At 30.8% G+C, this 27,786-nt stretch overlaps 2 protein-coding genes across 7 annotated transcripts in view; both read left to right on the plus strand.

The window, feature by feature from the left end:
- Positions 1 to 11,976, plus strand: LOC145318296 (uncharacterized). Its single transcript, XM_080159608.1, has 6 exons — positions 1 to 147; positions 3,933 to 4,026; positions 7,280 to 7,381; positions 8,394 to 8,471; positions 11,750 to 11,887; positions 11,968 to 11,976. The coding sequence occupies exons 2-6, from the start codon at positions 4,015 to 4,017 to the stop codon at positions 11,974 to 11,976; spliced, it is 339 nt and encodes a 112-aa protein (XP_080015734.1). The 5' UTR covers positions 1 to 147; positions 3,933 to 4,014.
- The window catches only part of LOC145315936 (twitchin-like), a 24,937-nt gene continuing 8,139 nt past the window's right edge, over positions 10,989 to 27,786 (plus strand). For 3 of the 6 annotated variants that reach the window (XM_080156107.1, XM_080156103.1, XM_080156108.1), the window contains exons 1-13: positions 10,989 to 11,902; positions 13,370 to 13,476; positions 14,099 to 14,157; positions 14,515 to 14,582; positions 17,983 to 18,108; positions 18,648 to 18,686; positions 20,172 to 20,235; positions 21,168 to 21,257; positions 21,526 to 21,676; positions 21,878 to 22,165; positions 22,980 to 24,007; positions 24,226 to 24,398; positions 24,509 to 24,874. In XM_080156107.1, coding sequence (XP_080012233.1) covers positions 13,370 to 13,476; positions 14,099 to 14,157; positions 14,515 to 14,582; positions 17,983 to 18,108; positions 18,648 to 18,686; positions 20,172 to 20,235; positions 21,168 to 21,257; positions 21,526 to 21,676; positions 21,878 to 22,165; positions 22,980 to 24,007; positions 24,226 to 24,398; positions 24,509 to 24,874 — 2,559 coding nt within the window. In that variant the 5' untranslated portion in view covers positions 10,989 to 11,902. The remainder of the gene's footprint in view (positions 11,903 to 13,369; positions 13,477 to 14,098; positions 14,158 to 14,514; positions 14,583 to 17,982; positions 18,109 to 18,647; positions 18,687 to 20,171; positions 20,236 to 21,167; positions 21,258 to 21,525; positions 21,677 to 21,877; positions 22,166 to 22,979; positions 24,008 to 24,225; positions 24,399 to 24,508; positions 24,875 to 27,786) is intronic. The other 3 variants (XM_080156104.1, XM_080156105.1, XM_080156106.1) reach the window with 3 other exon arrangements.

A 27,786-nucleotide genomic window follows, 5' to 3' on the forward strand; every position in this document is an offset into this window, starting at 1 on the left:
AGTCAGTCTCTGCATACTTCCAGTCTCTAGTGTGCACGCAGAGCAACACTTGTGTACAGCTGAGTACATTTTGGTCTGCTGGCCGAGACTCGAACCCTTCATCCTCAAAACTGCTGGCTCTTCTTGTCAGCAAGGGAGAATTAAAAAGTAAGAGACTTTTTACATCGCAAAATTTAAAGTTATATAGCAAAATGGTGATCATAAAGTTTAATTTTTGCTATAAGAATGGCTTTTCAGGGTAGGTTGTATAAAAATCGTATTAAATTTACCTAGTTATAACCTATAAAGTGATGATAAATAAAAAGTATCATGTGGAATTAATATTATATAATTGCTAGTTAATTGTTACGCAGGTAAACTTGAGTCTAGACTGGACAAAATGTTAAAATCTGTGCCAAGGAGAGGCTCATTTATTTGTTCTTTTTTTTTGTAAAAAAAACTGTCAACTGGATAATTAAGATTTTACTCTCATCTACTATTTGCATTCCAGGATACACTTTGCATACAAATTTTTATCCAATTCAATAAAAATGTTTTAAACAATCTATTTAGCATTTATTTGCAAAATTACTATTTATAGTTGTGTACTACAACAAGCTAAAAATAGTGAAATCGGATGCTCAAAAAAATCAGAATCTTTCAATAATCTACAAGTTGATTTATCTAAATTAGAATGAAATGATCTGGTACAATTAAGGAGCATTTAGCACATTTATATAGTACATAGGTATACATTCATCTAAAACGCCTATAAAATATCAAGATTTTTCATACAATTTTTTTGCCAGTTTACTCAAGTTTACTAGTTCTATAGTTCATAGATTTATGAGTTGAAATAGAAATAGTAAAAAAAATACAAAAAAATATTTTTTTCTCCTTGAATAAAATGTAAAATATGGTAATACTCTTTCAATAATATCCTTAGTAAACTAAAGCATGGACCTAGCCATTCATGAATGTTGTCATCCTTGTTATTTAATAATTACATAAATTATGATTCTATGTCTATTGTACTTAATCTTTTCTTATTCCTGGACTCAGCTGCAGATGAATTTGTCATCCTTGTTTGTTGAAAATCTTAAGAAGATCAGTAAAAAAACAAATAACTGAATTTTTTTTCTACACATAAATTGTTTTCGTAGTTTTTCATGTAACCTTGAGAAAAAGAATGCATTAAATAGTATCAAGTATCTATCTATCTATTCAATCAAGTATCTATCTATTCTTTACTAAAAAGTGTTAATCTATCTATTCAATCAAGAATCAAGTCTTTATCTTTACAAGAAAATATCTAAACTGGTCCTAATTGGTTGAATTTTCAAGGTTAGTTTTAGGCTATTTTCTTTTATTTTTTTACCTTCCCCTTGAAGCTATAGGCGAAGTAAACAAATAGTATTTGTAAATATCAAAAGTATGTGCACAATTGTTAGCAGTGGTCAATTCCAAGAAATTTTTACATCACATCACCCTTTACATAACTTTTACACATTACTATGTGTTTCTAACAAGGACATGCATTCATTATATTTATAAGTAGCGAACCAATAACACGATAGCAATATTTAATATCAATATAGGAGCAATATATCAATACAAATAATATATGACATATTTCTATTTGATTTCAGGCAATTTAATTTAATTTTAAATTCATTAAAATAAAATAATTTATATGTAAGTTACAATGAGATATTTAAAGGATACACGTGCAGACATATCCTTATTATGAAGTAGCTGCGCTACTTGGCAGACATTTCGGAGAAGGAGTAAAAAAATTGGAATAGTATTGTATAGTAAGTTTTCCTAAATATCATTTAGCTTTTACTTGTGAAAATTCTTCTTGCAAATATTTTTGCACTCATTTTGTCCTTTTTTCTGCAACTTCTTTGCAATAAATACTTTTCCTTAGACTATAAATTTAACAACTCATTACAGAGACGGTAAAATTTTCTAGCTTTTGTTATTATAAAGATGTTTCACAAATAGATAATAAGTTTTATTTAAAGTAACTTTATTTAGTTCTAACAAATTATTATGGTTGACATAGAGGTTTAGAGGCAAAAGTAAGGTTTTGTTCCTAAATTTAGCATTAAATCAAATTATTGTTAGCGGCTACGCCTCTTGAGGCCTCTAGCGCCCCCTCATCCCTATTTTTAATTTTGTTAAATTTTTTTTTTGGGGGGTTTGTAATTTTTTTCTAGGGGCGATTTCTGTTAAGGAGAACCCGATCGGTTCAGCGGTTAGCGAGATCCTTCGGTACAAACATACAGAAAAACACACAGACAAACAGACATCCTGTTATTTTAGTATAAGAATATAAATTTTCTTATTGCTTTTAGTATCTTTTCCAATTTTTCTCTATGAAACTCCCACTATCCAAAATATAAAAATCAGTTGATGACTAATTATTTTTTTTTTTATCAACTTAATGTAATAAATTGAAATTGTGATTGGATATAATCTTTCCAAATACAAACAAATTGTTCAAACATTTTAAGGCAATTTAGATAATTTTACATCAGACATTTTTTGTCTCTATTGCACTAAATGCATTTTAAGTTATTTTTCTTAGAGGAAAGGGGGTAGGGGGCATCAGTGCAATTTTATTGTGCGTGCCAAATTGTTGTTGATTCGGATGTGGAATGATGCTATTAATTAAAGCAGTGAAGCGTACACAAAATGTTTCTTGCCTTGAACGATGTCAAAGTAGAGGGAACATTTTGAAATGTGTTTTAACTATCTGAACACACACTAACGAAAAAACAACAACATTTACTTTTTTAACTACATGGTCAAAAACTTGCCTCAAACTTGTTTACATTCACATTCATATTTAAAGCTTATAACAGATAGGCTAAGAAAGATAGGTAAAAGAAGACAGAGAAAGAAACATAGGAAGAGAAAAGGAGAGATTCAGGGGGCGAGGGAGGGATAAAGCAAGAAAGAAGTGTGGGAATTAGAATGGAGGCAGAGGAGGGGGAGAGGGATTTGGAGAATGGAGTGACCAAGCTTATGTGAAAGTATATAATTGACAGTTGGGTTTAGGCCTTAATTTTTTCATGTTTTTTTTTATATTCTTCGAAATTCATTGTGTTCGCCCTCACAAAAAAACATATATTTTAAGAAGTGAACTTTCTGAAATGTTTGCTTTTCCCCTCTGATAGAAAAAATCTAAGTTCACCTTTTTAAAGGTAAAAAACAATTCTGTATTTTTTTTTGCTGTGAATGTAATGATTGGAAAATGGCTTGACCAGTAATACTTACGAATTATTAGACATATGTATTTTTAAACTGTTTTAGTTTACACAACACAAGTAAATAGCATACAAGTAGGGAAAATTATTTTTACATGAAATGATCAAACAATAACAAATATTTGGTTTTTATAAAGCTGTCAAATAATTTTTTGCTTTACTATCCTGTCATCATTTAATATTGGCGCCTGTTCCACTAGCAGTTAAATTAATTTCCAACAATAAATTCAGTTATTTAAGTCATGAAAAAGATAGTGTATATTTTTGTGGATGGTTGAAATATCACAAAGGATAAAAAAAATATCAAATGTTATGCTTAAGTCAAACTGACAAAATTACTTGTATTTAATGTTCGGTCACCAAACAAGCGAGGGAACAGATCTACAGTATATATAGATAACTACCTGCCCCCCTGACCTTTTTCTTCTGCTAGCAAATTGTTTTCTGCTACTTGGCTGTGTTAATATTCCTGACACTATTGGTTGATTTTCAAAGATCCTATTGAGAGTCGGCACAAGGTCCTTTGAATGGGGACAAACAGTTATTTAACCCCTTCCCCCTCTAGTGTTTTACAAAATCATTAATGATTAAAATATAATTATAAGATTAAACAATAAAATATTCAATAAATATAATATATTTTAATATATTATTTTTAATATATCTTTATATTTTTAGGCTGGTGAACCGGCACTTGTAATTGTGAGGAGGAGGGTCACTCTCCAACCTAGCTCTCCGTTTCCAGAGCGCTGCAACCAGCATGGCGCGCGGGGTAAGATTTTCTTACAATAGAGGTGGGGAGGGGGGACGTTGTTAATGTAGAATAAGCATAAAGTTTTATTTATATGAAATATTTTTACAGATTTTTTTCTATAAATTTCCAAATATTTAACAGTTTATAATTCAATTACATCATCTATAGTTTTGAGGGTTAACGTGTCTTTCAGCGATCTTAAAAGACTTCTTGACCCAAACACAAACAGCATATATTTTTAAAAGAAAATCCTCTTCAATATTGTAATAAGTTAAAGCATATTACATGTAAATCTTTAGTTTAAAAGACCTAGTAATATTTTTATAGAATTTTAGCATTTTATTTGTTGCTTAGTATCAAGCATAAATTATATTTCTTTAATATTAATATATTTTTTTCTTTAGGTTTTTACTCATATTTTAATTTAGATACTTCTATTTTAATCATTTTTGTAAACATTAAGGTGGTGAAAACTAATCTTTTTCTTCAATATCTTAATAAACATACTTTACTCTGCTATTTCTTAAAGAGTCAATATGGAAGATTTGAACCCGGTCGAAAGTTTGGCGTGGTGAGTTTACCAAAGATAAAAAATAAAAGAATCTAAACGCCAAGATAATTATTACATTAAATTTTATCATTTAATGAGGTGTATCGAATCAAAATCTAAGCATTTGAAAAATGCATTAAAGTAAAGTCACATAAATTTTAGATTAAAGTTAAACTATAAAGAATTAAATTTTTAACAGGTTTAAATAAATAAAGGATAGGTTAAATGATTGCCTTTTTCAGGTGAATATAGAATTGTATCCACCTAAATTACTAGCTTTTAGATAAGTTAGTTTAGGTTAAGTTTGGTTATTTAAGCTATATTAGTTCAATGTAGTAGGAGTTGCAGTTATTGTGTGTAACCCCGTGTGGGTACAATTCTAAAGAAGCCCTTTCTTGCCATAAAAACCTAAACTTTGTCCTTGTCCCATATTGTTATGTTTTATTCAAACATTTTCGAAAATTAAAGCAATATCATCTAAACTTTACAAGTTAAAATTTTCATCAAATTTTGAGGTGATTATATATCTTGTTTTGGGGAAATTTGAGACAAGCTGTTGATCATATGTGTTAACAGATGAGAAATATTCGAGACAGGATTTTAAATACGAAATTTTTATGTAATTTAAATTAATATTTACACAAAATTAAAATACCTCAGCACAGCATTGTATTGCTTGTATTATTAAAAGCGAAGCTACTCTATAATATACTTTGTCTGTCCGTCTGTAACACTACTAGGAAAAATGTGACTTTCTCGGCTACTATTTAAGATAAATCAATGATTTATTTTTGAGAAGATACCCCTTTCATACGAGCATCCAGGATATAACTTACTTGGTTCGTCGTTCCATCGGTCATGATACAAAAGAAATATATATTTGTTCATAGAGGATTCATGCTTGTATCATTCTCCTATCTTCTATTTTATATTCTTCTCTCTGTAACTTTTTCTTTCTCTCTTTTTAATGACCACTGAACATTTGCTATACAATTCATTTTGTCCGTTTGTCAATCCGTGATATTTTATGGATATTGTCATCCTTGTAATTGAAATTATAATGAAAACTTCGCAAAGATTTTACTTACGTAAGTCGATTTCTTGTACATTTTTATACTATAACGAGGAAGTAATTTGTGAAAATACATAAGTTATTGAAATGTGTTAGTATTATTATCTGCATTTCAAGACTAATTTATTTTTACCTGGGGGAATATATCAATCATTTTCATCAGAATTTTATCATCGATGAAATATCAAAACTTGTTTTTATTTGCAGCAAATTAAATTCCCCTCCAACAGGATGTAATTTATAGCCAACAATTTAAATCATAATTTAAAGCTAAGGCAAATATTATTGTTCTGACTAGAAATGTGTATTTTATACTATCTACATAAACAATCGTAAAAATTTGCAAGAAGGAAAAAAATAATAATGAAAAATAATTTTGTTACTGACACCATCTCGCAATAAAAACATAAAATTACACTCGAGATTTGAATTTTTTGTCCGAGCTGCAAACACTTTTTGAGTTTAAAAAGATCTTTACCTATTCACTTACAAAAAACTATAATTTCTTTCAGGCCTGTTTGATTTTATTAAAACCTATTTTGTAGTAAATGTACACTCAGTTTTATTCTAATTAAATCATTGAAAATAGGCGTATATACAGAGATTAACAAGGCGTTGTAAGCTGAAAGTAAGTGAAAAAACGGGTTAATTTTTTTTTTGGGTTATCATCCCCCTCTCTTACACGTTCCTGAGTTACAATGAAGCTATCCTATCTTAAAAGTGTTAAAGAAAGTTACAATAGAATCATATTTGTGCGAGCTTCTGTGTGTGTAAACATAATTTATGATTTTCTCAGCAAATGCTATTTTTTTATCTGCCCTATTTGACCGCTGGGCTATGGACTATAAAATATATTTGAGAAACTTTATTATCATTATATTTTTGCGCCATATTTGCTTCTTGCAAACTTATACTTCATTTTAGAGGTTATTATAGCTCAAAGAAAGTATATGAGCGACGGGGTAGAGATAGGCAGATATAAAGGAGAAGGAGAGATAATTAGATAGGGTGAGAAAAGGCTAGAGAAAAATGTTGAAATTTCTAAGAAATAGTTAATCTTTCTCCTCACATTATACATGAAATATTTTCCCCTAATTAGCACAGACACACACACTCACACATTCTATTACCTAAATAAAGTGGATTATATATAAATTATTAGGCATAAAACTAAAAAAAAAATACTTTTTAAACTGAAAATGATATGTTTCAATCTTTTTTTTTTTTATCTAATAATGCTCTAAAAACACATATTTTATTTTCGCCTTGTTTACTTTAAAGTCATTAGTGGCAGGCCATAATCATTTAGCCTAAAAAGACTTAATTTCAGCTTTAAATTGATGATTTTTGTTTGGGCTTGGCGATTTTCAACAAAATACACAAAAATTAATTAGGTAAAGTCAAACAAAATAAAATTAAATACTGAAGTAATTATTGGAAACAATAAAGGATAATGGGAAATGTCAAAATAAATCTAATGGAAACATACTAATTCTTAAAATCGTAAAATTTGCTATAAAACAATCAATAGTAAAATTTATTATTAAAACGTCTCTTTTTCGCGCATTTTGATATTAGCCCATTTGAATTATTGGCGCGAAGCGCACTGAAAAAATATATAAGTAATGCCATATATAATGTATATCCAGGAGGAAAGCTCCTACCTCGTGACGACAGATGATGAGAGGACCTACTTCACCAAGTGCTATGAGGTTGAAGTGGTCAGCGACACGGAACAGCCAAAATGTCTTGTAGGTTTTCTCTGTCTGGATGTTGTGTACAGAAATTAATTGTATATTATTTTTTTTTATGTGTAGATACGGGTACCAGTTTACAACACCAACAAACATATGACTTTTTCTAGGGGTTTTGTAACTGCCGCCAAACCATTAAAAAACTGCAAAAAGTGACTATCTTGATGGCAGTCTTTGTTGGCTTGACGGCAGCTGCCGAGCCTTATATATTTATCTTAAAAAGACAAAAAAATATTATACATTTTTTTGTAAGGTTCTGGTACCTTGTTGTTATAGGCTTATTCATTTTTTGGAGCAAAATTTTTTTAGTTGAACAAATTATTATGATGCTCGATGCTCGGTTTATGCAAAAAATCAGTATTTGTGCTTAAATAAATAGGTTAGATGAAAAATGTCTGAATGTACAGGATAATATGATGCATTTAAATTAGGCGATATGTTTAATTTATTAATTTTTGTGTTAAAATTTACATGACAGTTTGCCTTAAGTATTTTTAAAAGATTAAAATGAAAGAACTCAATAATTGAGCTTTTTATAGATTCCTATTGATATAATGAATAAATAACTTAGGAATATGGATTAAAAACAATAATATAACTGAATATATATAACTGTAAAAATTAACTTAATTGGATATAACTAGTTGTGAAGGTTGAGTGCATGTTTTTATCAGCCTATAAATCTACTCCACAGTGTGTGGTCAAATTTAGTAAATGCATTGTAACAGTCAAAGCAAACTGTCTATTATGTAGGCTTAAACTAAATCTTTCTTTCTATTGTATATATATAAAAATTATAAATGTACGACTGTAAAACTTAAAAAATGCATGCAAGTTATTTTGTTATCTGAGAAAAAATCTTGCTTTTTTTATAAAGGCCACAATATTTTCTTTCTCTTAAAAATAAAATTTTCAAAAAAAGATTTACAATTTATGAAAAAAATATTTAAAATACATTGATAAAATATTACATATAAAAAGATAATAATATTTTTGAAATAAAATTTAGGAGCTGAAACCTCCTTCCTCTGGGAGCGGGGGGCGCCGCGGGTCTTTCAACCCTCAGCAAGACAAGCCAGACGCAGAAGTGAGTTATTATTCTTTACAATATCATCATGTCTAATCTTTCCTGTTTTACTTCCTAGGCCGGGGCTGCCCGCAAGAAGTCTTTAAACCCTGGGGAGGGAGATGATGGACGCGTTGAAGTAAGATGACTCGTCATGTACTCTTGTACTGTGTCCGTTATACCAACCCATATCAAATTAATTTGCCCATAGCCAATAGTAATTAAATATTACAAAAAAATAACCATTGGAGGAGCTTTTTAAAGATTTAGTTACACTGTAAGAAACGTACACCAAGTTGATAAACTTTTATTTAAATTTGGAAGAAGTTTATAATCTTTAAAATTAAAAATAAAAGTTTAATTTATAAAACTTACAAATTTTTTTGAACTTTCTAATTTATTGAAAAGGAATAACATTACTTATAATAAAACCTTCACTTATCACATTTTTAGTAAAATACAATTTTTAGGGGGGCTTTTTTCTGTAAATTGCTTAAAATATTAATCTTAAAGTATATAAGGAAATAGTTAATCTAGTTTAGATAAAAGCTCTTCCTTAGGTTTTCACTTCATTCTAATTTTAAATTGGGCAAAATTATAATGTGTTGTCTAAGGAACCATACAAAACCAAGCATATTTGTATTTGATAAATCATTTTTGAGTCTTAAGTTGATTATTTAACTTTTTTTATGACTCCTGCTTGATATTGTATGGGTCTGAAATGTTTTGTCCAGTTGGACGATGCTTTCTAATATTTTATATTCACACCCTCTAATCCTTTATATCTATAATATAATATTTTGTATTAGATTATACTTTTAGTTAGCTGGTATAGTTTTTATTTATTTAGAAAGAAAATACTTAGTATAATTCTTATTTTAGTCCAAGACGATTAATAAAATATATATTTAGTTAGTATTAGTAATGTATTTAGGATTTTTTTGTATTTAAAACAGGACTTGGCACCCGCACACGTCAGCCTTGACAAAGCCTTAAATTAAAACCTGTCTGGTTGCTTTGAAAAGAGGGGTTGCCATATTTGGGGCACGCTTAGACTTCTATATGATTTTTAAATTTGTGAAAGGTTGATATCCTTGAGACTTACAGTCGGCTGATGAGCAGCCGCCGAGCCCTGATTTAAAGACTAGTAACAAGGACTTATTATTGAAAGCTTTGATTTTTTAAAAATAAGAAACTCAATAATTTTTACCTTTTTAAGGAGAAAAATATTAACGAAAAGGGCGATGGGGGAGGGGGGTGAGGGGTGACTTCAGAAATTCATATGCAGTTTGATTATTATTTTTTGTATATCGGTTAGAATTATTGTATTTTGATTTTGAACCTCTTATTAATATTAGAAAAAATAGTAATTTACATTATATTCTTTACGTATAAAAGGTATTAGAGAAATTAGTATTTCAACTGTGAGAGGTGAGTTTATTTCTATTGTACAATTAATCTAATAGACATATCACAAGTATTTTGTAACTGAAAAAAGAACGATATTGCTTTCAAAACTTATTTGCCAGTCATTTATGCATTGCTAAATGCTTTTAATAATCTCTTATTAGTCTTAACAAGAAATAATTTCAATGGAAAAATCTGTCTTTTTCTGCTGGAGGTAAATTTTCAGGCAAAAGAGTTTTCATTCGGATGAAATATTGACCCTTGTATGTATTGATATATTCATTAAAGACTGGAGATTAATATTTGACTTTAGATATGAAATTTTATAGTGTACAACAAGTAGATTTGGACATCAATTTTAGATATGGATTTTCATAAAAAGTTAGGTATATCTTATCTATATATGTACAATTAAATGTTATCCAATATATATAGATACCTCTTTATATAGAAAGGTATTTAAATGATTCTATCAAGACATATGTAGTATTATACTTGATCCTTACGTATAGATAGAAATATGTATCAATTTTAGAGTTGCTTATAACATTATTCTAGTACAATTTTAGTCAATTTGTGAATTAATATTTACATGAAATTTACCTGCCTATTGTTAAACTGGGGAAAAATTTAAGTAGTTAAAAATGCCACTTTTGACAGCATTCTACTTATAATAACAACACGTTAATTATTGAACATTTCTAGCTTACACCCCTTTTCATAGCAGTATTTATATTATTTTTATATTGTTATTAAGATTACTATTTATTGTGGAATATTATGTAAGTTTACAACAATTTTAGTCTTAAAATTGAATCACATATTTTGTTTATAACCTAAGACTGTCCCTCGCAAATAAAGGTAGCTTTTAACCACTTTTCGAAAAGAAATAACACTTTGGGTCTCTAAAATGTAATGCAACACTCTCCTGAGCTCTTAAATAACATAAAATATCAAATATTTTTTTTAATTAAAATTTTCAGGAAGGGTTCTTCAATTTAACTGCAAAATTTTTAATAAAAAGAAAAAAAAAGAATTTTATCAATCTAAATTTTGAATGACTAAAATTATTGAAAACTTGCTATGTGTCAAAGAATAAATTTCTAGATTTTAAATCTGTATTATTTTCAGTGGGTAAGTTGTTTGTTGATGTTGGAGAATAATATTGTGGTCAGGTATTATCTACAACAAATAATCACAATTCATCATTTACAAAATATTCTTCCTCCCCTATAGGGGAACCAAATAAAGTTTTAACATTTTTTGTTGCTTGCCATTTATTTCATAGGCTACAAACTATATAAGAAATATATAGTATACAGTTTTAAAATTCCAAAAATGTAATTTTAAGAAAAAAACTCTAGATGTTTTGTATGATAAAATGTGATTAATTAAAACAACATATGAGGTAAGGAAGTTTTTATCCTTATTTTCCATCATTATTTACAGGTATTCTATTTTTAAAATTTAGAATTATTGACATAAGGCATGACAGTTTATGTCAAGGTTTCGTAAAACAAGAAAATTATCTAATTTTTAAATTTTCCATTAACGTAAAATCTAAGGTCTTCTCTCTAAAGCAGCTTATAGTGCCTATAAAAAATGACGTCAGACAATACTAATGACCAATGTTAGGCGGATACACAGATTAAATTACCAATTGCAGGCCAGTATGTCTTCATTTTTTCTTCATTTTTTAGGCACTATATACAGCTTTCTTCTTTCTTGTTTGGTACTATTTAAATCCTTAAGAATTAGTAGCACATTATTGTACACTTAAATACTTATTATTTTTTTTACTACATAATTTTGATTTTAAAATCATTACCAATTGTATTCTAAATCTAAAAACTGTACTCGAAATAAATACTAAAGTTATAAAAACGTATCAGGATTGGGACAAGGAGTCCGTACCCCTGAAGGCAACTGGCAAAGAACCCAAGTTTATCAAGCCACCAGACAAGTTCTCTGGTACTGAGGGTGACAATGTGTTCACAACTATTGAAGTTACTGGCGATCCCATCGTCACCGTAGAATGGTTTCGTGTAAGTATTTTTTTTTATATTTCAATGTTAATTGTAGAAAAGTATTGATTTCCCTAAATTTTCAGTATGCATAAACAAAATTATATTTTTATGAGTTGAAGATTAGTTAATCTTTCATTGTATTCCATCCTTTACAAAAATTTGTTACCAACGCTTAATAAATGGGGTAGGTTTTGTTTACTGAAGGTGTTTCAGGCAGGGTTATGAACTTATTAATAGTTTCCTGCGGGTTTTGGCCAGGAGAAACATCTTTAGGGTTACCAGGATAACACATAGAGAAAAATTCAAAACTAAGGCCGTCAAATCTTAGAGTAAAATGAAGGGGTTTCAAATGTTTGAGGGGGGTAATCCAATATATTTATTTTTATTTTGAGGGGGATAAAATAAGAGGTTTCAAAGATTGAGGTGGGTTAACACCCCGTAACCCCCCACCCTTTGGGCGTCTATGTTCAAACCATGTTTTTTGTAGTAAAAAGTTTTAAAACGATAACTTTTCACCGATTGTGTCATTTTTATAGATAATGACTTCTTTTCCATATTTTTGTGAGAGAGAAAAAAATAATCAACTTATTTCAAAATGTAATTTTTAAAGCTCTATTAACAACGAGTAACGTAATAGAACATTTGGCCAACCTTGAGTTGAAAAATTGAGATTAATGAAAAAATACTTGCTACTTGTTCTTCTCGTTTATTAAATAGACAATCCATGGACACAAAAATAAATTCGGAGGTGTGTGATACTTTTTCAAATTATTTTTGATTTTTTTTTGCGAAATATTAAAATAGGAAATAAAAAGTATGTTGATGATAAATTATTTAGTTATTTTTAAATGCCAGTCACTTTTTACCTTTAAAATTAAATACTCTCATTGCTGACTTAACATTTGTTATATTTAACCCACGTCAGACTGGACGGTCTATACACACACACACACACACACACACACACACACTCACGCACGTACGTCCGCTCCTACTTATTGTTTTAGATCCCAGGGAAAAAATAACAAACATCCTTTACATAGCTCAACATATCTTTCTCTACATAGCTATCTTTACTTTCATATGACCTGAACATTGCCCTTTAAAGAAACTCAAAGTCTATAACTCAAATGTTTCTTATTATCATTTTTACAGAACATTTTACGTCCAATTAGAAAAGTTATTGTTAAAAATGCTTAACTTCTTATCATTATTAAACATCATAATATTCTCATTAATAAATGCAAAAAAGACTAGGTACTTTTTCTGTTTGTTATTTCTAAGATCCAGCCAAACACAAATACATTACTTCAGTATCTAATTGATGAATCCATAATCTTTTTCGGTGGTGTACAATTAATCATTAATGTAAAAAAACAAAACAACAATTTTAAAAGAAAATCTTAAAACTATAGATTTATAACAAGGGATATTTTGATCTAATAAACCTTTATCTTGATGATCTAAAATGAGTCCTTTATTTAGATGAGCAAAGATTTGAAGACAGAACCTCGTTGCAAGTTCTGGACAGATGGAAACCGTATTATTATGGGTATCCAGAAAACCAAGCAGGAGGATGAAGGAACATACAGGTACACACCTTTAGTTTACATTCTATATAAGCAATGACAGCCATAATAAGAACGTTCGGAGACAGATGACGCAGCTAAACAATAATCTAGGCAGTGTTGCAGATACGTAATTTCCAAACAGATTACAGTTTGTCTGTGAATTATTGACTTTATGGTGGTAACGGCTTTGGATGCTATCTTAATTGTGAAGCATTGAGTTTGTACCGTGTTTCATCATTTATGTACAAAATTGATTGAAAAGGAAATGGAAAAAGTTTCAATATTAAGAAAGTATATATAATTTGTAGGAGTCAAATATCATCGTAGTTGGTCAATAAATGTAGTATTTCTAATCACTTCTCTGTGAAGGAATTGAAATTTCTTGCCTAAGGGAATAAATGACATTCTCATGGATAAAAATAAAATTCCCACGGCCTCAGAGATAAAAATGATTTTCCCACGGTCTCAGGGAAGAAATGGAATTCCCACGGTCTCTGTGATAAAAATGAAATTCCCACGGTCTCAGGGAAGAAATGGAATTCCCACGGCCTCTGTGATAAAAATGAAATTCCTACGGGTCTCATAAAAATGAGAATTTTAACCAATAATTTTATTGTCGTTTATTTGTGACTTTATATTTCAGGGCTGTAATTACCAACGAGCATGGAACAGCTGAGCATGAGTTTAATGTTTACATTACTGGTAAGTTTTTTTTCTATATGGTTCAAGGCATGAAAACAATAAAAAATTAATTATTTTAAACTTAAATGTGAGAGCTTACATTTTTGTAAGAAATGGCAATAGTTAGAGATAAAACTATGATATTTTGTCAATTTTATTTGATCTAAAAATGATGATTTTTATTGGTTTTCTATAACAACTTTTTGGTAAGGTCTTTTGCTTTGTTGTATTCTATAGCAACTTTTTGATAAGGTCCTTTGATTTAATTCAAATTCTTGAATTTAAGGATATATTATTAGAGAAAAGGGTATTGTACATGGGAAAGTTGTTTATGAAGTGGTCAAAAAATTAGAAGCTGATGATTATTGTAAAATTTAGTTGCTGGTGGTATGGACTTCAGGGCCATGTTGATGAGAAAGAAGAAACCCGCGAAGAAAGTTGTGGTGGTAAGTACAATACCTGGCGGGTCCTAAAGTCAGAAAATAAAATAATTTCACAGTCAATTTTATATCCTTAGGTCAATAATTCCAATTAAGTCCAATTTATTGTCCCTTTTTATAAAAATCATATGTGCTCCTTCTAGAAGAAATAATCTTTAGATTTCAAATACATTTTATATAATTTTTGAATCAACGGTACTTGAAAGAAGTTTAACAGAATTGTGAAACCTTAATTTGGAAATGTATCTTTGGTTATATAGACTTTTTACTGTGATATTATTGTTGTTAAAAGACTTTAGGAACTGCCAATAACACCATAGGTCCAAATTTATATGATTTTGAATCTAAAACATTTTTTTTTTCATTTTATTTCTAATATTTAAAAAAATCTTTTTTGGATATTAATTAAATAGGTTTGGATCAGATTTTTTCATGCTAAAAAATAAACGATTTTTATACTTTAACTCTAAACTGAATGTTGATTTTCAATGAAACCAATTCATAATAGTCTTTGTGTTTAAACCCTAAAATATTTGAAAAATATGAATTACAATCATAAATATATGGGTCATCTTATTTTGATAGAAAGGAAAATCTTAATTTTTAAGGTTTCCTTCTTGATTTTACTTTTTTAAAACAATTTTTACAAAGAATCTTAATGACTTGGTTTTCTAAACAAAAAAATATTTTATTTTCTAACAATTTAAAGCTTTAACATTATTGTTATTATTATTCAGAGTATGTATGATATGTGGACCCTATTTCTGTTTTAAAGTAAACACTCAATGTCGGTATACTTCAACTTTTTTATTGAATTTGCAGTGCAGTGGTTTTGCTATAAAAAATGAATTCCCTTTGACATTTATCCACAAACATTTTAAGACAATGTTTTGTGTATTTATATTGTATATTTAGTATTAGGTATATTAATAGACATAAAAATTTAAAAGACAATAATTTAATATTTTTTTTTATTGTATACAAAAACACATCAAACTAATAGGACATCTATAGATGAGGATAAAATAGGTTTTGGAAGTCCACTTAAGAACTAAAAGATTTAATGTTTCTTATTAAATTTAAGATATAAGAAAATTATACAAAACATGTTTGTATCATTATTGGTTCTATCGTTTTTGCTATATAAAAAGTGTTTAGTAGAACTATATAGTTATAAGTTGTATTTTCTTTTAGATTTATTCTTATTTACTTTAAATTAAAGGTTAAAATTAAGTCATTGCAATGATTACCTATAAAGAACTACACAACGTTCTATGCTTGTAGAATTAAAATTTTAAAATGAATAATGCAGGGATCGGAAGCCGCGCGTAAGCTGCGTGTAAGCCTCAGTGAAATCGTCATTTTATCACTATAAAATTTAGCTGGATGTATAAAACTGTCTATTTAGTAGACAATCCTTCTTTCAAAAATTTCTTTTTCTGCTCACAAGCAGGTTTAAAACTGAGGCTTATGCGCGGCTGAGGCGCGGCTTCCGAACCCTGGAATAATGTCATATACTCATCCAATTACGTGATTATCTAAATGTTTAAAGATTTATAAGCAGACAATAAACATTCCTGGGCTTTAACAGGGCAGACCCTACACATTTCCTACAAATATTTACCAACAACAAACAAAACATTTGCCCTTTTTATGTGTAATTTACGCGGATTTAAGACGATTTTTTTTTATTAAAAAAAGCTTCGCTGCTTTCATTTAAAGTGTTGTAAAACATATTGACTCTCTAGAAAATGTTCAGTCTATTAATATAAACAAATGAAAAGACTATAATTAGTTCTTTCAAGTTTTTTTTTTGCTTAGGATGGGTGGAATTGCAACACTATATTTATTTATATTTTTCCTAAACATTCACTTTTTCTGTGAGAATTTTTATACAAATGCCTTAAATCCACTCCTTGTGTGTTATATTACTTCTTCATATAAATCAAAATTTTCAAAAATGAAAATATGAACATCATTCATGACTAAAACAAATAATTTCTTATATTCAAACATAGTTTGACTTTTTAAGGTTGATGTAAAATAAGATAAAGATTTTAGATGAGAAAGTGATAGTGAACTTTTTGTATTTGTCTAATATACATGTATTGATATTCTGCTTGATGTGAACTAAGTTGCTGCTTGTTCTGGCTTATCCATTATTTTGTTCTCGTGTCAAAGAGTCCAGAAAATTAGTCCCTGACCCCGCAGACCTTTGTCCTGTTCCCCGTTCCCATTTCTGTATTCCCAACTTATTACACCTTCCCCTATCCTACTCAAAAGCTGGAGATTTTCAGGACACATTCATCTATATGTACAACAATAGCGCACACAAGAAAACACTCACACACGTTCTAAACACACAAATTCACTTTGAGCATTTTCTTTTTGAAATTTGAGATTGTACAAAATTTTTGTAATGCCAAAACATATCTGTAAGGAAATTTTCAGAGCTGTCTATATTTTACTTGAGCTTTGTATTTGGGAAAAAATTATATTTATTTTATGTTTCATATAATCAAAAAGGTTTATCAGAGTTTTTTTTTGAAACAAATAGAAATATATTTTTTTGTTGGATTTGATATTTTAAAACCCTGTCAAGACTGGGTCTTTAATGAATATCATACATTTTTGTATGTTATTTTTAAGTTTTTGTTTTTATATTGTAAACTTTTGTAAGCTTTTTTGGTTAAATAGATTTTTTTCTTTTTTAAAATGGATTTTTGATCAAATTTTAAATAAAACAATTTTATCTTAAACAAGGATGACAACATCCATAAAAGCGAAGCACTGAAACGATAGGACAAACGGACATTAACACTTATATATTGTCAGAACTAAATAATCAGAATATAAATATATAAGAGTCGAAGCAAAATTCTAAGTAAATTTGGTTAAAAAAATGCTTTATACAGGATAATGTTTATGGACATACCTACATTTTTAGGACTTGATTATAGAGTTGCTTCGCTTATAACATTATACTTTGTTCTCCCAGGAATCAATATACCAAAAATCAGATCAATCGGATGATTTGATCACATAAAAATTTGTTGTTAAAAAAGTAAAAAAATCAACATGTTTAAAACGGACGTACGGACATTTTGGTAATGATTATAGAGTTGCTACGCTTTCTAAATCGTACCTAACTATTAAAGGAATCACCATGCAAAATTTGAAATCGATAGGACAATCCTAACATGCCTAAATTAACGAAAAAAGCTATCCGTTACGGACGTACGGACGGACGTACGGACGTACGGACGTACGGACGGACGGACGGACCGACCCTAATTATAGAAAAGCTTCGCTTTTAAAAAGGATTGCCGTTATTTAATTTTACCCCTTTATGTTTATGGATTTTAAATAAAAGTAAATTTATTTATAACATTTAAATTACCCTTAGGAAAAAGTTGAGTGGATTGAGGAGCCCGTTGACCGTCAGGTGAAGCAGGGCACTGTGGACGAGGTCACCTTCACTTGCAAGTTGTCTGTCAAGGGCAAGAAAGCCAAATGGTATCTCAGAAATCAGGTTAGTTGTTATTTTAGATTTAGGTGATTTCATTTATTGCTATTATACAATAATTAAATATAGAATGTTAGTGTTACATGGCCAGACATGGAAATTTATTCTATATGCAAAGAAGCAGCTTACTGTATCTATAAAAAATGACGTCATACAATACAAAAAAAATATTGAACAGTGGAGTATTTTAAAAAAAAGTTCCTTATCAGTTAAATGCAAATTGATCTTTTACAGGTTTTAAGAAGCAGCTGTAAAACTTTATTTAAAATCTTTGACGTAAAAATGACGTAGGCAATTTAATTTGTATAAAATTTATACCTAAAAAATAAATTTGGTAATGTCTGCAGATTACAAAAACACATAATATTTAAAATGTATTTTTTTTACAATTTTCTTTTTTATTTTACAAGCAAAATTTGATAATTATAAAATTATGTGCAGAAAAATGTAAATTTTCAGATTAAAAAAAGTTTAATGGCCACTTTCGGCAGTAAAAAAATAGTAATAATTACCAGTAATTAGAAAAGCTTATTGATATTTCTTAGGAAACACAAAAGTCGAAAGTAGCTTATGAACACGGTGTGGTAAGTCTAAATGTATGGATGGTAACAACAGAAAAAAATAAGCATTTTTTTACCTAAAGGATGAAAAACGCATGAGATTTGGCGGAAAATTAAACATTTTACCCAAAGAAAAAGAAAAAAAACTTGACCACCAATTATAAATTCTTTACAGAGAAATTGATATTTGACTTTAAAAATCAATATCAATATCACCTTATTTTAAATTTTTTTAATGGGTCGGACAGTTTTGCTAATTTTTAAATCTGCCAAAGTGAATGTGGATATGGCATGTCTTAAAAAATAAATGTCTTTTTAAATTGTAAAGATTAAAGAAAAGGTGCATACTGCATGGTAAAGGTGAAAAAAATAAACAATTTCAGCATCAAAATTAATTAAACACAACTTTAAATAAATTATTTTTGATTTATTTAGATCGGGATTCGATTAAATAAATTTTTCAGGTTTTGTCTAAAATGCATGTTCTATCTACTCTTCATACTGCAATTAAAGCTACTTTTAGTGTATGTAAAATAAATGCTATCAGTGTCTTAAATATCTATAGGAAACATAAATGATCATAAAATATCTAAATATTATATTCAATCAAAAATAAATGCATGAGAAAAAAATACTTCTAAATTATAAATAGTCAATATATTTATACTGTATAGGCTCATAAGTTTTATATATAAACTCCAAGAAAAACATTATTTCGATTTATTTGACTTAAAAACAACATTTGATTTATTTTTAAATAGTATGTATTAATGTGTCTTAAAGCTAAATGTATGTTGTATATGTGTAAAATAAATAATTATGTAGTTTAAAAATTATAGTTACTACATGGTGGAATCATATGATGGTATATAGTTATAACAAGGATGACAACATCCATAAAAGCGAAGCACTGAAACGGTAGGACAAACGGACATTAACACTTATATATTGTCAGTACTAAATAATCAGAATATAAATATATAAGACTTGAAGCAAAATTCTAAGTAAATTTGTTGAAAAACTGCTTTATACATAATAATGTTTATGGACATACCTACATTTTTAGGACTTGATTATAGAGTTGCTTCGCTTATAACATTATACTTTGTTCTCCCAGGAATCAATATACCAAAAATCAGATCAATCGGATGATTTGATCACATAAAAATTTGTTGTTAAAAAAGTTACAAAAATCAACATGTTTAAAACGGACGTACGGACATTTTGTTAATGATTATAGAGTTGCTACGCTTTCAAAATCGTACCTAACTATTAAAGGAATCACCATGCAAAATTTGAAATCGATAGGACAATTCTAACATGCCTAAATTAACGAAAAAAGCTATCCGTTACGGACGGACGAACGGACGGACGTACGGACGGACGGACCGACCCTAATTATAGAAAAGCTTCGCTTTTAAAAATAGAATTTTATCTATAATATGATTCTTCCAGTTATATATATAAAAACAAAAATTTTCTATTTTGAAATAATTTACTTATTGATAGGAGTGCTACAAAGGTGCTAAATATTCCTTCACAAGCGATGAAGATACTTTCTCTTTGACCATCAAGGAATTATATCTAAATAAATAATACTTTATTATGATGAATTTTTTTGAGTTTTGTTCATAGACGTCCAAGGGGGGGGGTAATGGGGCGATTACCCCCCCCATTTAAAATTTACCCCTATCCTGGGGGTGCCGTAGGCACCCCCAACTATTTAGGAGGGGGTATTCACCCCCCCAAACAATTTTGGGGGGGTAAATACCCCCCCCCCAAAATAAAAAATCTCTAATAAAAAAAAATTTGCGCGCTTCGCGCGCATTTTTAATACTATATATTTAATAAAATTTAAATTACCCCCCGCAAAAATTTTACCCCAGGGGTAAATTTTTTTTTTTGGGGGGGGTAAACTAAATTTACCCCTGCCAACAAATTTCAGGGGGGTTAATTACCCCCCCCCCCAAGCAAGTTTTACCCCCGGGGTAAAAATTTTGGGGGGGTAAAAATAATTACCCCCCCAAAAACGAATTACCCCCCCCCAAAATAAAAAGCTTGGACGCCCCTGGTTTTGTTTTAAAATTTTATTTAACCTTTAAGTGGTTTATATATATTTCTGATGTCGGTGACCAACCACAGTTTTTGGTATTGCAACTCGATTGATAAAAAAGATTAAGCACCTATTTTACTTTTTAAAGTTTTCTACCGTTATCGCCGATGAAAACAGTAAATAACAGTGCAATGGCGGTAAAATTAATTTCCATTTCTCTGAATTTTAAAATTGAACAACTTTGCTTTTGAGTTTGTCTTGTTATCTCTTATAGTTTCCTAGAAATGAGAGGGTGCATTTTACGCGCCCCGGATTAGTGATTATTTTGATCCAAGCCCCCCCCCCCCCTCCCGGAATAGGTTTAAAATAAAATCTAAATAAGTATTAATGAAAATGGAGCTCTCTAAGAAAAATATATTAAAAAAAGAATTAGTTATAATTTTGTGACTGTTAGAACCCCGAGACTGGTGATACTGGTAGATACCAGTGTATTGTCAGGGAGTGCAATGACCTCACCTGCAAGGGTTACCTGGAAGTTGAACGTAAGTATTTTTACCACATCACAACGCTATTATGTCAATACATCAAACATAAGTGATAATAAACAGATTTTTAAATTTTACAATAAAGGTAATTAGGAAAATGCAGTGTTTTACAATACCTGCCAAAAATTGCTTTTAGCACATAGTTTTAATTCAAATGTAAAGTTAAGTCATATATGGGTGTTTCCAATATTGTAGCTTTAATTTGTAATCTATTCCTCTTGTGTTATATTTGAACCAAAACTAATTAGATGTCTAACAATTTTAGCCCCAGATCCATCATTCGGTTTCTGCGGCAAGCTGAAGGACAAGAAGGGCAAGACCAAGAGGAAGCTTCAGCTTAAGTGTAAGGTTGATGATCCCAATGCCAAGGTGAAATGGTTCAAGGACGGCAAAGAAGTGAAGAATACAGACCCAAGGTAATTATTGTATATAGCGTAGAAAAAAGGGTGAAATGATAGGACCATTGACGATAAAGAAATATTTTCTCCAACTCTTAGGATAACATATGTTGTAGCTGGTTAGCTTTTTGATGAACTAGAGATTTTTAGCTTCACTGTCCTGGTATCATTAGAACCAATTTGTTAATCATCAGAAAATATTAAAATAATTGTGTTTAGATTCTGTATCAAGTGCGAGGAGGGTGTGTGCACCCTGGACATCAGGTGCGCCGAGATTGAAGACTCTGGCGAGTACAAGTGCGTCATCCAGGAGTTTGGCAAGGAGGGAGAGAATGAGACCAAGTGTAATGTCGAGATTGCCGAGTTTGAGCACAAGTTCACTGGAGAGCTGAAGGGTAAGAAGGTTGTGGAGGACGACACCGCCGTATTTGATATTGGCGTTGAGGAGGATGATTCCGAGGTCAAGTGGTTCAAGGATGGAGTTGAGATCGTTCCTGATGGAAAGAGGTAATAATGAAAAAAAAGCATTTAACATTTGATATAAAATTAAATAAATGAATATATGTTTTTACCCTTTGCTTACCTTAACTAGAAGTTTGACCAAAAGAACGAAAAGTACTGAATAAATTTTTCATTTAATTTCCTTTGAAGTTCTATTTGATCTTACTTTATTTTAAATCCCTACCCGAACTAACATAAATTAAAATATGCATCTTTCCTAACCTAAACTAACACAAGTCAAACCTAAGTGAACCTAAAAAATGTAAAATTATCATAACCTAAAATTTCTAGCAAATCCTATAATTATTAATGTTATCTAGTACCATATTTTGTTCTTTATTTACCCGAATTATGGTATCTAATTGGAGATTTATGTTCTTTTTATAAATCTGTAAATATTTTTTAATAATCCTTTTTAACTTAACCTCTATTTTCTATCAATGAATTCTAAACTAAACTGTGTGAACCCTGATTTTTAAGGAATCACCCCGTATGCATGCATAATGAATGCTTGTTCTGTAGTTGTGTGATGCCAGAATTACAACCTGTATCTGTATTCAAACCCACAATTTTCACCCAATTAACATCCTTTGCATCCTGTTGTACCCTATGTGTTGCTTGATTATCTCAGGTTTAAGTATTTTTTTGTCGCTTTATTATTATTTGTTGTATACTTTTAAGTTCTTTATGTTTTTTTGGAGGTTTCAAACAACCAATTACGTGTATAGTTACTGAGCGTTCCAAAATATTGGAACCCCATTGAAATATTTTAATTAATAATTTAAAGCAAAATTTAAATTAATAATATTTTGTATGTTAGGATTCAGATTGTTTCTGAGGGTAAGAAGAGGAAATTGATCATCAAGAACTGTAAGCTGGAGGATGCTGGCATGATCACTGCCAAGACCAACGCTGACGAGGTGTCCGCCCCTCTGGAGGTAAACTATCACAACCAGTTCAAGAAGGGAATGAGAGACTTCAAGCAGTGTGTCGAGAGGGAGCAGATCATTTTCAACGTGGAGGTTAAGGACCCCAACGCTCCTGTTGAGTTTGCCATCAACGGTGAACCGGTAGACACCTCTGATGGAAGAATTGAAGTTAAGAATCTTGGAGACGGTAAACACCAGCTCATTATCAACAAGGCCCAGATGGGCGACGCCGGCGTGGTCTCCTGCAAGACCCCCAGCAATGTTGGCGATGAAATAATCGAGTCTAAGTCCAACTTCACCGTGATCAAGGGAGAGGAGGCTCCCGAGATGGGAGACTGTGGACCTGTCACTGGTATTGCCAACAAGCAGTGCAACATGACTATTCCCTACAAGGTGGAGGGTGAGAAGCAGTCTGACCTGGAGATTACCATTGAGAAGGATGGCAAGATCTTGAAGATTGGCAAGGATATTAACCTTACTGTTCACGGCGACAGAATCCAGCTGGATGTCATCAACCCCAAGAGAGAGAAATCTGGCAAGTACAAGGTGACCATGAAAAACGCCCAGGGCTCCTGCGAGAAATGGATTGATGTTAACATCATGGACAAGCCCACCCCACCCCAGTCCTGCAAGGTTACAGACGTGTACCAGGACCATTGCACCGTCCACTGGACTCCACCCAAGGACGACGGTGGCACCCCCATCAAGAAGTATGTTGTTGAGTGCCTGGACAACACTACTGGCAACGGAAACTGGGCTCCAGTTGCCACTGCCGATGATGGCAATGCCAAGAAGATCAGAGTTGACCATCTTATTCCAATGCACAAGTACAGATTTAGAGTGCGAGCTGTTAACAAGATTGGTGAGTCAGATCCATGTGAGATGAAGGGAGATGATATTTTGGCTAAGGATCCTTGGGGTAAGTTTTTTTTTTTTATGAATCGGTAACATTTTTTAAAAATCATATATATTAAAGAGTAAAGATTCTTTATAACTATTCCATCTTGCATGATAAAGTCAAATAAAAAGGTTAATTTAGAAAAAATAAGTGTCAAAAATTCTTAATAAAATAGTATATATATTTTGAATTAAGTTGGTCCGAATTTTGATATTTTATTTAAATGTTATTGCTTCTAGATGAGCCAGATCCATGTGGAAAGCCTGACATCCTGGACTGGAGTCCCAACCATGCTGAGCTGGCCTGGGAGCCACCAGCATGGGATGGTGGAGCTCCCATCACCCACTACGTCATTGAGATGAAGGAGAAGAACATGGGACAGTGGGTTGAAGGAAAAACTCTTACTGTCAAGGTATTCTTTCTCATATACGTATATTACATTTATAAATTAGGATTGTTAATTATAGAATAAACATTAATAAAATTAAGACAGTCGATATGTTCTGTAATTAAAATTTTTAGGAGGTAGAAGCAATGGGTAACAAGATCAAGGGCAAGTGTGACGGTTTAATCGAGGGCCAGGAATACCAGTTCAGAATCCGCGCAGTCAACAAGGGCGGTCCCAGCAAGCCCAGCCCTCCATCCGAGTCCATGATCGCCAAACACAGATTCATCCCGCCCCACCTCAAAGGAGACGGCATCTACGACATCACGTTGAAGAAGGGCCGTCCCATCCGTTACGACCTGTGGTTCGGCGGCGAGCCTGCCCCGACTGTGGAGTGGATTAGGAACGGCAGAACCCTGACCTCTGATGAGAACACTTCTATTGAGCTGTATTCTAAGAATACAATCTACACAGAGCGCAACACTGTACTCAGCATTCCAAAGGTCAGTTTTTTCTTTTCTTTTTTCTTTGTAAATGCAAAATATCTTTTAATGCCAACAGAGCAAACAGTCCTGAACAATCCATATATATATGAAAAATTAACAGTGCATTGTTATTTTTTGGTGGGGTGGTAGGGGGAGGTGGAAAGGATCATCTCACCGGAAGAAAACAATTTGACTTAATTTTTTCTATAAAAAATATAAAAAAAGTATTCTTGTTTAATTTTGGACCATCAAAATTTTGTAATGACAATTATTTTGATATTAAACAGGCTTTAATAGGTGCTAAACCTCTACCCTTTTATGGGGCCAAATAGGTTTAGATACCTGCAAGGGGCCCTCCTCCAAACCTGGCTTTCATTAATGAGAGGGGAAGGAATTCGGATTATTTGACTTTCCGAAAACGGAATCATACCTAAAAAAAAAAAAAACTAAACACAAACTCATTACTCATTAGAATGGCCATTGCAAAGAAAAACTGAGCATAACTGAAATTCATGTGAAATGCACATCTCAAAGTTAAAATTCCTTGAAAAATATAAAACTATGACAACAAACATTTTGACCATAGTTCATCGAATCAAAAAAGCAAATTTTAAGAATAACATAAAAAAAATATTGTATGTGTATTTATAATAATAGTGTGTGGTTGCATTTTCCCCCCACTAAATTTAAAATGTCCTCAGTAGTTCTCCTATGATGTAAAGGGTTTTGTTGTCTGTTGAGATAACTGTTTAAGCTCTCTATTTAATGTAAGCAGTTTTTTTTTTTATAAAAGATGGCACTAGAAGTTTAGACGAACAAGAGTAACAAAATGAGAAATATTAATCCTTATACTAAAGTAACAGGATGTTTGTCTGTCTGTGTGTCTGTACCGAAGGATCTCGCTAACCGCTGAACCGATCGGCTTCTCCTTAACAGGGTAGCTTCTCATAGGTCCCAGGAAGGTTTATAACTATTTTCTTGACCCAAAAAAATAAAAACCTCCCCCCCCAAAAAAAAAAAATTTTCGCCCCCCCCCCAAATTTTTTTTTACTTTTTCTTTTAAAATCGAAAATAAGAAATTGAATTATTAAATTCGACTCTCTACTCCTCAAGTGGGCGTAGCCGCTAGTTAGAAATAAAATGCCAGGAAACTTGTATGTATATGTGTATAGGTGTACTTGAGATCCTATGTAGTTGTCAATCTGTATATCTCAAGTCAGTCAGATACAAATATTTGTGTCAACATAAATTGTTAGAATAGAGGACCTGAATTTCAGATTCTCAGCTGACCAGCTAATTTTCTAACAATCAAGCTTGCAGCCTTGTGCCCTTAAAAACATTTTTTCTCATATTTTCTTTATTTCAATTTTATACTATGTGCTTTTATGTATAAAATTTGACAATCGGATACAATTTAAGTTAAATTTGAATTATCCTTTTATATAAAGAAATATTTTTTTTTAGAAGATTAAAACTTTATTGATTAATAAAGAATTTAGTTTTCCTCTTTAAGGAAGCTTCACATAGGTCCCAGAGGCTTTTTTCTTCTATATTTCAGCCTTTATGTGGTTTTAGGCCATTTTCTGCTCCATTTATTACCCAAAGAATGTAGGGACGCACTCGCTATTATAAACATGAAATTTTAAGTTTTATTCATTAATATGTAGTAAAACGTTAAAAAAAAATACAGAAATTAAACTTTAATATCAAATTTGATCATAAAACCCACTTATATACTGTCTTATTTAAAAATCTATTTCTGCTAAAATCAAGAAAGCTAAAAATAAGTTGTATAAACCTAACATTTCTCACTGTAATGTATTCTGAATTTGACTTTGGTTATTGAGCTACTTTGCAAATGCATCGGATGAACATAATCCCTTGTTGTCTAAATTTCCTAGATAAAAAAAAATATTTGAATTATTTGTAAATAAATGAAACTAGGTTAATGCACTCTTTAGTACACACACATATATTTACCTAATACCTGGAAATCTAGACTTTGCAACTGCAGCCAAATCTGAGTTTTTTCCTCAAAGTACAAACCCCCCCCCCTTATTTTGAAAAATAAATATAAATTAAGGGAAGGTCGGGTAAGGTAAGGTAAGGTTAGTCTGTATTGGGTTCTAGTTCCCCCTGCAGGGGTTAGGCAAAGGTATAGTAAATGTTGGCCTTCGCCTTATTTTCATTCTGTTTTATAAATAAGGAGGAGGGGAAAGTTTTCAGTACTCAACAGGCACTTTTAGTGAAAGTACCACAAAATTTCCAATTAGGTGGCAATCTCCTGACTATCTAACATTGTAGTCCGCATTTATAAGCTGCAAATATTAAAACTGCTAAACTCAAAATTCAACTCTAACATTCCCAATCTGCCTAATTTTCTATCAAAAACACATTAATCATAAAAAGTTATTCAACATTTTCAACCGCGTCAGCTTGTCAATAATCCGCAATTTAATTTTATGAATTTATAACGGCTGCCGAACCTTGCTGAAAATACAAATAGTATATTTTGAACAAAATTATACCTAAAAATATTTGTTACACTATTTAGAATCTTGACTTGACCTGTTTGTTTCGTAAAAATCAATTTCACCCTTATATATTTTTGTAAGTATTCCTACATTTTTAAGTGTAAAAAGTTAAAGATTTGACTACAGAAAAAAGATGTGATTTTATTGAAATTTTCCTCTATCTATAAAAAAATCTCCTGTAACTGTTCTGAATCATTGCAAACTTCTTATAGAACCAACAATCCTTGCAAATTGTATATCATCTTTTATCAATCCGTAGCGCTCGGCCCACTAACATAACCTAACCTAGACGTTGTAATAATGGACCAGCTGGGAAGGGTATACAAATTTTCAAATTTGGAAAAAAAATCCTACTAAGAGGATAACACCGATTTTTGTTAGTTTCAGAAATTCTTG

The sequence above is a fragment of the Acartia tonsa genome, chromosome 4 (assembly GCF_053477335.1).
Source record: "Acartia tonsa isolate MP-2025a chromosome 4, ASM5347733v1, whole genome shotgun sequence".
Taxonomy (NCBI): Eukaryota; Metazoa; Arthropoda; class Copepoda; order Calanoida; family Acartiidae; genus Acartia; species Acartia tonsa.

Bases quoted from the DNA above. Each gene is read 5' to 3' on its own strand.
- LOC145318296 (XM_080159608.1), top strand. The intron at 7,382-8,393 runs GTAGGTTTTCTC...AATAAAATTTAG, and splicing joins CGGAACAGCCAAAATGTCTT to GAGCTGAAACCTCCTTCCTC. The intron at 8,472-11,749 runs GTGAGTTATTAT...AAAACGTATCAG, and splicing joins AAGACAAGCCAGACGCAGAA to GATTGGGACAAGGAGTCCGT.